The sequence below is a fragment of the Dromiciops gliroides genome, chromosome 3 (genome assembly GCF_019393635.1).
Source record: "Dromiciops gliroides isolate mDroGli1 chromosome 3, mDroGli1.pri, whole genome shotgun sequence".
Taxonomy (NCBI): domain Eukaryota; kingdom Metazoa; phylum Chordata; class Mammalia; order Microbiotheria; family Microbiotheriidae; genus Dromiciops; species Dromiciops gliroides.
In genome coordinates, this window is record NC_057863.1 from 68814321 (window position 1) to 68824849 (window position 10529).

Below are 10529 nucleotides of genomic sequence, written 5' to 3' on the forward strand. Positions count from 1 at the left end.
TTTTTACCTTGCTTTTCTTCACACATCGATCTAGAGTGACTCTTCTTAATTTTCAATTTAGAGAGAACCAGCCCTCCCTCACTTAAATCCAATTCAGTGCAAGTCATGACATCACCTCGATGTCATAGTCCTCTTCGAGAATGAAGGACCAACAATAACAACCCAGAATAATGCCTCACAGGGGATTGGTCTGAATGGATTATGAGTCTCACCCACCTCACCAAGTCTTATGTTCTTATGCTCGCATAGATTTATGAACTGTACAATGGAGGTTCAGTGCCTGTGTTATATGACATCCAGTTGGACCCTCTATGGAAGATCCAGAATAAAAATTTCCAGCACCCCATCTTCCAGTGCCTGAACCCCCATGGAGACATCCAGCCTGGCAAGACAACTCAAATCTTCTGGATCTTCTCACCAATAGAAGCCAAGACCTACACTGTGAGCTGATACCAATCCAACCCTTGTCCCGGTCTCGGTCCCTTACCCTAACTTTATTTTCCTAGGGGGAGGGGATTCTCAGTTCCCTTCTCGAATCCCCTTCCTTCCAACATAGACTGATTTGGTCTCTTGTTGCTCCATTCATCCTATCCATTCTACAGGTGGATGTTCCCATCCATATCCTGGGTTGGAACTCAGCCACCATCAGGTTTGAAGGTGTGGGCTATGACCGCTTCATCATGGGGGATACAGCCCCCTTCCACACTGTCACTACCAACGACCAGACTCCAATGGCCACCAAATTGGTTGTACCTGGTCAGGTAAGGGGAAGGGAAATGGATAAGGACTGAAGGAATAGATGTGGTGGGAAGATTGGGGCAAAGGCAGGGCAGAAATACAGAACTGTAAGGGAAGACAAGGAGGAAGAGGACAGCCAGTAAGATAGCTGGTATTGGAGAACAGAGGCCAAGGAAATGCTACAAGAAGAGGAGACAGCTTGAACCTCTCCCCTGAATTCCAATCTGACATTTTCCACAACCTATCAGTTCCCTGCACCTGGATATTCCACTAACATCTTGAACTCATTGGGCCCCAAATTGAATTCATCTTCTTCCCTCCAAAATCTACCCTTCATCCTAACTTCACCATACCCACTGAACATCATTCTTACAGACACTCAGGCTTGAAACCTCAGTCATCTATAACTCTTCTTAATCAGTCACCCAGTCAGGCTGATTGTGCCTTCCAATTGTCTCTCATATCTGTTTTTTGTTTTATACTTCCGTCGTCATAACTCTAGGCCCTCACCATTTCATTTCTTTTTTGAACTATATTGTAATAGATTCCTCTTTGTTCCTTCTGCCATGCACGTGCGCGCGCGCGCGCACACACACACACACACACCCCCCAATCATTTTTCCCACTTTGCCAAAGTAATCCTACTGATGCACAAATGGGATCATGCCGCTTCCTTCTTCAAAACCTTGAGTGGCACCTCCATTGCCTAATAAATAAATCAAGCCCAAGCGCCTTCACATCCTAGCTCCTATTTATCTTTTCAACTTGATTTCACAGCCCAGCCCTTCTCACACTGTACACTTCAGTCAAACTCAACTATTCCCCATGGTTCCTGGATTCCATTCTGCTGCCTCCCACTCCCCTCCAGTTGCCTCCTTCAAAATCCTTTTTAAAAATCCAGCTCAGATGTCACCTCCTCCATGAAGCCTTCTCTGATTCCCCCATGTAGAAGTGTCTCTCCCTCCCTACCTCAAAAGTCTCCTAGAATTTAGAGGTGAGGCTCAGAAGGCCCTGAGGTTTGAATCCTTTTTCTGCCGCCTAATTATTCTATAGGTGACCCAGAGCAATGGCTGACAGTGCTTAAAGGCTATAAGCCGTATAAAGGCATTTTTGTATATAGCTCTAAAGTTTATATGGCACTTTAAATATGTGTATCTCATTCGAGCCTCACAGCCCGACAAGGTGGCCACGATAGGTAAAATTAGCACCATTTTACAGATCAGAAAACTAAGTCTCCCCCACAGTCACACACCACATCTCTCCTGATCCCAACTTCAATGTTCTTCCCTTGCAACCCACTCAACTCCTCCCGGCTTCCCTCCGTGATCTTATCTGTAAAGTGAGGGGGTTGGTCTCTAGAGTCTCTGTTCAGCTCTAAATGCGCTAATCCTATAATTCAACGTTTATTTGTGGAGTATCTTTTGGATACATCTCATAATCTAACTGGACTGCGAGTGATGGAGATAAGGGAGTATGACCTTTTTTCATCTCCGTCCCTCACTATTCCCATTGCCCCGAGACCTTGCACATAGTAGGTATTTTTAAAAGGTTTAGATTGAAAAAAGGGGGGACGGCTACAAGAAGCATGCTCTTCTGATTTAGCCGGGGAGCCAAAAAACAAAAAAGACAAGGTTACACCACCACCTAGTGTTCATTCCCCATCACAAGTTCCCAGATCCTGCTCAGATAGGCTAGTTCCTTCAAGCCCAGATGGATGTTGATGTGTGACATCTAGAGAAAAAACAAAAAACGCTACCCCTCAGTTGCCTGTCCCTTTACTTGTTGGAAAGATTCCCCTAGTGTCTGACATCTCTTCTGCTGAAGTTTCAGTACATCATTTTAAATTAATAATGATCCCTCTTCTCTGCTTTATGAACTCTCAGAAGCATCAAGGTTAGTATCTTCAAGTATGCTTAGCTCTGGGGTGACTTAGCATCCCCTTCTTCCTTCTCGACACCATGATCCCCCTCCTGAATAATCTCCACCCAACAGGTTGCGTTCCTATCCCAGTCTCGAATTTCCCTGGGCAACATCCCCGTGTGCTCCAAGTCCAGCCGTCTCATATTTCTCAACAATGCCTCGGACAAAGAGCCCATCATCTTTTCCTGGGACCTGGGGTCATCGAGTGTAATAGAGAATGTGGTGAGAACCCTACCAGGCACACCAAGCTCAGTCCTGCCTATTCCCCCAGCCCTGCTCCCGATCGATCTGCCCCACTCAGCCCTCATCTACCCCACAAACTCCTCCTCCTGTATAAACCCCACTGGTCCTGCCTGGACAAGCTTCCCGGATACCTCCCCATCCTGGTCTCCCCTGCTACCATCCATACTAGATACTGAAGGTGTCTCCCATGATGGGAATGGTGGCTCCCGGGGAGAATATCCCTTGTGTGGTGACCATGAAGGCCTCACAGCATGCCTGTTTCTACAGTTTTGACATGGTCTGCAAGGTGAGGAGCCCAGAGCAAGACGGCCACTCTTGTCCAAACCCTGGGTGGGAAGAGGGACAGGGCAGTCACTCCCGGGGAAGGCAGCACTGCTTGGAGGGTGGTCCCTCATATTCCTGGTCTCTACCTGGACTTGGTGCTGAGAATATCCTGTCACCTCAGGGCTCTTTTTACCAGAGAGGATGATGGTTCAGTCCCTGAAGACAGGCTGGGAAAGTCAGCAGAGCCGAGGGGTTTGCTTTACTGAAGCTCCATTCCCTTCCCACTCCCACCCTCACTCCTACCCACCTTTTCTCGGACCCTTAGGTTTACTTACAGAAAGCCCTGGCCCAGTATGAATCGGAGGTGCAGGCCTGGGAGAAGGAGAAGAGCCGGCAGGAAGTTGAGTTCACAATCACAGAAAAGAATTTAGAGGTGAGGCTCAGAAGGCCCAGGGTGCAACCAACCCAACTGGAGTAGCTTGGCCACCTAAAGGCACTAAGGAAATGGGCATGAGCTCCTCCCACCCACAGATGATAAGCATGCTGAGAACAACCCCCTTCCTTCCCCTTCCCCTTCCCACTCCCCAGCATTTGAAGCTGCCCTAGAAGTGTCTGCCTTGAAGCAGCCCCTCCCTTCTCGCTATTTATTACCTTTTGGGGATGTCTCTTTGAGACTCAAGGCTGCCCTTGAGATCCTTTTAAAAGGTGAAGGGGGGCAGCTAGGTGGCGCAGTGGATAGAGCACTGGCCCTGGATTCAGGAGAACCTGAGTTCAAATCAGTCCTCAGACACTTGACACGAGCTGTGTGACCTTGGGCAAGTCACTTAACCCTCATTTCCCATTCAAAACAAAACAAAACAAAGGTGAAAGGCAGTGTGGCTTGCCCTGGTTCTCACATCTTACCTCTGCCCTGGAGGAAGTGGGATATGCCTGGGAGCTGGGAGAGAAAAACAAGATCTTCTGAAGGGGAGGCCAGTGGGGACTGAGAAAGATCTGAGTGCGGGGAGGATTGGAGTGTTCAGAACTTTCAGGGTCTGTGGTGGGGAGGAGAGTCATCACTCCGGGGCTCTCCCATCACCCTTCTCCAGGGGTTCCATTCCCCTTCAACAGGGAATACCTGAATTCTTTAAATCCGGTACATCGTGTACAGTATGTGATCCTGGCAGGAAGTATAAGGTAATTAATTATGCCTTCCCTCCCTGGTCACCACATTGGGCTCCCCGGGGCGGGGTGGGGGGGGTTTCTCCAGAGAACTCTTGCCTGGGCTCTGGATAGAGACCATGCTGAGTTTGGGGGTGGGGGTGGGATAAAGGCACTTTGGTGGGCTGGGAAGCACCAAGGGCTAGCTGGCACCACTAATCCTCAGGGAGAAAGATCTCCCTTGGGAACAGGACCCCAGAGCTCAGAACTCTGGGGCCAGGGCTCTCAGACCAAGGGGAAAGGAAGAAAAATGGATGCACGCTCCAAACTGCTGCTGCTTGCCCATCTCCCTCTCCCCAGACCTTGCCCCCCATCCAGAAACAACTGCCCTATACCCCACCTGTCACCTGGAATCTGAGGAGTCCCAAGACTGGGCAGATCTGGTTGTGCCCTGAAGCACCTAAGCCCTGCCTGCTCTACTTGGGCCTCACTGCTCGTGCCCATAACATGGATGACTTCATGGGGAACTTTTTCTCCGAATTCCCCTCCTGCTTCATCTACCAGTGAGTTCCCAGAGACCCTCTAGTCCCCTCCTCCATCTTCACCTCGCAACTGGCTGTGTCCAGGTTCTCACAGGGAAGGGTTGAAAAGGGATCAGTGTGGGACAGAGGGACTGAAGCAGCTCTGATGGATGGGACTGCATGAGATGAACATCTGCTTGGGGCTCTGAGGAATCTCCAACATTCCCTGGTCCTTGTGTGGTCTTGCCACTGCTCTGGCCTACTCACTAGGGAGAGTGAAAGGGTAGCCAGGGCCACTCCCTGAATAATCATGGAAGGAAGTTCAGAAATACTGAGAAAAATGGGAGATCCTATTTCTCTGTGCCTCAGTTTCTTCATCTTTACAATGAGAAGTGACCTCTGGGGTTCCTTCTGGCTCTAGCTCTATGACCCTGGGCTAAGAGTGGAAGGAGATACACGGAGAAGCCACAGCCTCTCCTCTCAAGGAGTTCACTGCCTAGCCAGGGGTGGGGTGGGCAGTGAGTGGGGTGCTAAGACACGGACAAGAATAACTATAAACCAAAACATCACAACAAGGAAACAGAACCTTACATGAAGTAAGTACGTCAAAAATCTGTCCTTGTCGTGTACAGAGAAGTGTGAGAGTTTGGGGTGGTTGGGTGGAAGGAGGGATCCTGGGGACAGGGAGAAGAGCACATTGGAACCTGGTCTTGACGGATGGCTTTCTGAGCAAGGGGAGCATTATATGAGCCAAGTCAGAGTTAGGGAAAGGCAAGGCCTCTTTCACTGTGGCCTGAGTTTGTAAAGACAACACTGGACAGGAAGGTTGGAGTTACATTCTGGAGGACCTGACTGAAGAGATTGGACTTCACTCATTGGGCATTTGGGAGCTTCTGACAAGTTTTAGGTCTTTTTTAGTAGGATCTCATGACCTGTGCATAAGAAAGATTAATTTGGCAAGAGTGTGAAGGATGGATTGTTGCAGAAATGACTGCTTGGAGACAGAGAAATTAGAGACTATTATTATAGTCCAGAAAAGAAGTAATGGAAACCTGGATTAAAGTGTGCCTATACCTTGAAAAGGGGGAGGGGACAGCTAGGTGGCACAGTGGATAAAGCACTGGCCCTGGATTCAGGAGAACCTGAGTTCAAATCCGGCCTCAGACATCTGACACTTACTAGCTGTGTGATCTTGGGCAAGTCACTTAACCCTCATTGCCCCGGAAAAAAAAAGAAAAAGAAAAAGAAAGAAAAAAAGAAAAGGGGGAAGAAGATATATGACAATTAGGAACTGGAATCTACAGCATTTGGCCACTTGATTGGGTATCGGGTTGAAGAAAAAACACTAAGGTTTTCAGTATGGGGAAAATGATGGTAGTATTAGTTGAAATAGGAAAGTTAAGAGAAAAAAGCACGTTTGGTGAGAAAAATGATGAGTTCCATTTTGTATATTTTGAATATTAGGTGCTTGCAAAAAACCAAGGCAATATGTAGGTAGAAGAGGAATAGTAGATGGATAGAGAGTTCAGGAGAGAAGTTAGTGCTAGAGATAAAAGATTTGGGAATCACCCTAACAGTTGTGATGGTTGGAAACATAGGAGTAGAAGAAACCAGCAAGGGACAGAGGAGAGAATGGGAGCTAAAGACAGAAACGTAAGGGTTGAGAACATTAAAGAAACTGAATAATTTAGAGAAGCAGTCAGAGATGGAGGAGAACCAGATGTGTGCAGTGTCATGGGAGTAGAGAGGAAAGAGGATATGAAAGATACTGGGTGGTCAGAAAAGACAAGGATTGGAAAAAAATCATAGGTTGAGTCCATGATGTCCATGGCTGTCTTTCTGAGAAAGCAAGGGGGACATAAGGCAGTGACATTGTAAGGGACTGAAGAATGAAGATGTGGTGAGGAAGTTAAAAGAAAGTGTGGACTGCTCTTTGTATAAAATTTAGGGATGAAAAGGAGGAAGAAGATGGGCTAGTAGGTGGAAGTGGGTAGCAGAGCCAAGGAAGTCTGTTTTGTTTTTCGTCTTTTGTCTTTTAGGTTACACCTGACTAATATTTGTAGGTGAAACAGAAGGAGCCAATGGAGAGGGAAAGATTGAAGATTCAAGAGAGGGGAGGGTTAATTGATGGAACAAGGTTCTGGAAGAAGTAGAAAGGGATAGGATCAAAAACAGGTGGAATTGTTTGCCTTGCCAAAGAGTGCCCCCTCCCTCCATTCCACCATGGCAGGAGGCAAGAAGGAAAGGATGGATGAAAGTTATGTTTTGTTTTGGGGGGGCAATGAGGATTAAGTGACTTGCCCAGGGTCACACAGCTAGTAAGTGTCAAGTGTCTGAGGCCGGATTTGAACTCGGGTCCTCCTGAATTCAGGGCCGGTGCTTTATCCACTGTGCCACCTAGCTGCCCTGAAAGTTATGTTTTGAGGTATAGAGAGAAGCCTCTATCTCAGCAAAATGAGAGAAAAGAAGAAAAGAGGTCATCTGTTGAGAATAACAGGGTTAGAAGTGTGGTCAGTGGCTTGAGGTGAGAGGAAGAAATTTGGAAGCAGTGTTACTTTGGAGAATGTGATTAGGAGACAGCTGGAGTTTTACTCAGTCTAACACTGATTAAAGATGAACAGAATTGAGATACCAAACTGAAAAGGGCCAGATTTGCCTCCTCTCCAATGAAGGGAGAGACTCCTTGTCCTGGCTGAGGTTGAAGTTGAGATAGAGGGATGGGCTGGACCTAACTCTGGGCTCTGTGGCAGTTCTCCCACAGTCCACAGCACATCACCACGCTTAGGAAGACTGTGGGCTCACCCTGTCCCCTCAGGAAGCCACATAAACTACAACACCTATTTGCAGGCCACTCAAAGAGAAGAAAAACGAGGGAGAATCTGTGATCATGGAGGACGAACCTGAATATGGTGCATTTCATAGGCAGGCGAAGCAGATTGTGACAGATATTCTAACCGTAGTTATCAGGTACTGGGCCCTAAACTCTTAGCGGTGTTCAACTCCTCTGTTCTGATCCATAAAGCCAGTTGAGTATTCGCTCCTTCCCCATTCTCTATCTCCATCACTCCTCCTCTTCCCGTGGCCTCTATACTCCCAATCAACGTTAGAGAGGACTTTCTGGGATAACTTACCCTGTCACTCTCCAGTCTCTCCTCCAATAGAGTCCAGGGCAACAAAGCAGAGTGATGCCTTTGAGGGTCCCAACAATGAAGGCTGTTGCTTCCTCCTCCTACCCAAGGATCTCATCAAGTCATTAAGCCAGCTCTGTAGCCACCACAACTACTCTTCTCCCCTTTATTTGTTCAGTGAATCCAGGAAGTTCTCATAGGAATCTTGCTCTTGCACCTTGGATCTCAAACCCATCTTTTCTTCTCAAGGACCTTAGGAAAGGGGAAAATCTCTGAGTCCGAATGAGCCCTTCATCAGAATGAATGTCAGGTGAAAGGCTCTTGGTTGTCTTGGCTAGGACCAATGTAGACAAGACCCTCTGGCTGATGGCTGCTTTGCTCCGTTCCTTTTCCTAGAAGCATTAGGCATGGTGCTGTTCTGAGATAGGCTCTAGGTCCAGTGGGGAATATCAGGGGTGGGGAAGGGGTAGGCTCAGCTGCACCCTTCCCATAACTCTGCTCTTCCTATTAGGGGCTTGCTGGAAGACAGGAAGTTCCATGAAGACGTGGAAAATACCTTGGTGGAACCTATTCCTTACTTCAGTCAGTTCTGGAGTGAGGAATCAGCCCAGATGGTAAACCAGAAATGTAGCGTAGGTCAAGTGTCTGATAGCTCCACCTCATGTGAGGGAGAAGAGGAGGAAGCAAATCAAGATGAAGACAAGGAGGATGAGACAGGAGAAGAAGAAGAAGAATCCTGGGACAAAGGAAAGCTGTTTGGGTCCCTGGATGAAAGTCTATCTCCAAGTACCATACAGAAGAGGTCTCTGGATCAGTTGCTCTCAGAAGAGTTGAATAGCATACTGCAGGAGGAGAAAGCCCGGTGGGAAAAAGAGACCATCTCCCGGTGAGCCTGGGAGCTGATGGTGAGGGGGTAGCAGAAGATAGGTTCATTCTGGGCCCAGAGGGAGGGGAGTGGGGCATGTCTTGTCAAGGTCTGTCTAGCCCCTGCAACTTTAATGCAGAAGAGATTTCTTTTTAACGTGGGTTTTGGTTTTTTGTTATTTGGTTTGGGGTTTGAGGGGGTAGGGTGGGAAAGGGGTCCAGCCATTTGATTTTTCTTTTTCTTTTGCGGGTCAGTGAGGGTTAAGTGACTTGCCCAGGGTCACACATTTAGTAAGTGTCAAGTGTCTGAGGTCGAATTTGAACTCAGGTCTTCCTGAATCCAGGGTCGGTGCTTTATCCACTGCGCCACCTAGCTGCCCCCCTTTAATTTCAACAGTGGAGGAAATCCGGGTGTCCAAACAGTCTCTGTCAATGCTCTAGACACCTGAGTTCCTATCCATTACACACACTACCTTTCTTTAAACGTCTTGGAGACCTAGGAAGTCTTCTTAAGGTCCAGAGGGAGGAAAGGCTATTCCGTCTTCTTCAACTGTCTGTCCCCTGGCCAGCTCTGCTGACTTTCTGTCCTTTCCTGACCTGTATCAGCCCCTCTTCTGTCCAGTACCCCCTTCCCCATGTCCTGGCAGCAGTGATCTGAGCCCAGGTCACCCTTAGGCTGCCCAGCTTCCTGAGTCTTCGCCAGTCGGTGTTGGAAAACATGATCCAGAACATCATGATAGAGGCCAGCCGTGGGGAGGTGGTGCTGACTACGAAGCCCCGAGTCATCGCCCTCCCTCCTCCACAGCAGCCCCCTGCGCAGAACTTGCCCAGGTGAGAGGACTGGCGAGCTGGCACGATGGGCTGGGATGGGGAAGCTCGAGCCCCGCACTCACTTGCCCCTGGTGCTTTTATTTCTTCCAGTGGGTATAGCCCAGACCCGTTGCCCCAAAGAACCTCGGGGCAGAACCGAAGCTTTGGCTCCGTCCAAGTGCCTCTGCCTCAGATCAACACCTTCATGAAGACATCCATCTGCAGCGGCACCGAGCAGGTCTTCTAGGCTTCCCCAGAGCTAGGGACAGCGGCCTGTCTCCCTAGCCTTCCACGCCCAGGACCCGCAGCAGGGGATTGTGTGCTCTCCAGAGAAAGAAAATTTTCCAGAGCCACTCCCCATCCCCAGGTTTCCACCCAACCTCTAGTTCTTTCAGTAAAATTGCTCCTCGAATCCGAAGTCTTCTGTCTTTGACTCTCGCCCCTTCCATTTGCCTGCGCTCTTGGGGGGATGGGGTTGAGGGGTGTCTGTGGGAATGGGGGGGGCTGCTTCCCTTTCCAAAATGTAATGTGCCATTTTGAGAGTTTTTGAGAGAGGAGTGTTGGGGTGAGTAGGAGGCAGTGGAAAACAAAACTGAAGTCTTGAGGGCAGGATATGGGAGTGGGGGCCAGATGTCTCTCCCATTCTTGTTGGTTACTCCCTTTTGATCCCTGGTCCTCCAAGTGCCACAGGCAGGTGGCGCTGCATTGCGGCCAGTAGCCGGGCTTCGGGCTGGGCTGGAAGGGCGCTGGCCTCTCTCAGCCTTGAATGAAGCCTGGTTGGCTGGCTGTCCCCGCGGGGAGGGAGTCGGAGGTGGCTGGGTGTGTTGAAGTTGCAGCGGGCTCAGGCTAGCCCTGAGCGTCCGGGCTTTTATAAGTTAGGCGGTCCGGGTGATAGTGCGTG

The 10529-nt window shown here is 49.0% G+C and overlaps 1 protein-coding gene across 1 annotated transcript in view; it reads left to right on the top strand.

Moving 5' to 3' along the window:
* The window catches only part of CFAP65 (cilia and flagella associated protein 65), a 44617-nt gene extending 34598 nt beyond the window's left edge, over positions 1-10019 (top strand). The window contains exons 25-35 of the mRNA XM_043996100.1: positions 250-441; positions 603-761; positions 2731-2880; positions 3071-3187; positions 3491-3598; positions 4276-4341; positions 4666-4868; positions 7674-7793; positions 8466-8840; positions 9494-9649; positions 9740-10019. Coding sequence (XP_043852035.1) covers positions 250-441; positions 603-761; positions 2731-2880; positions 3071-3187; positions 3491-3598; positions 4276-4341; positions 4666-4868; positions 7674-7793; positions 8466-8840; positions 9494-9649; positions 9740-9875 — 1782 coding nt within the window. The 3' untranslated portion in view covers positions 9876-10019. The remainder of the gene's footprint in view (positions 1-249; positions 442-602; positions 762-2730; positions 2881-3070; positions 3188-3490; positions 3599-4275; positions 4342-4665; positions 4869-7673; positions 7794-8465; positions 8841-9493; positions 9650-9739) is intronic.
* The last annotated feature ends 510 nt before the right edge of the window (positions 10020-10529 follow it).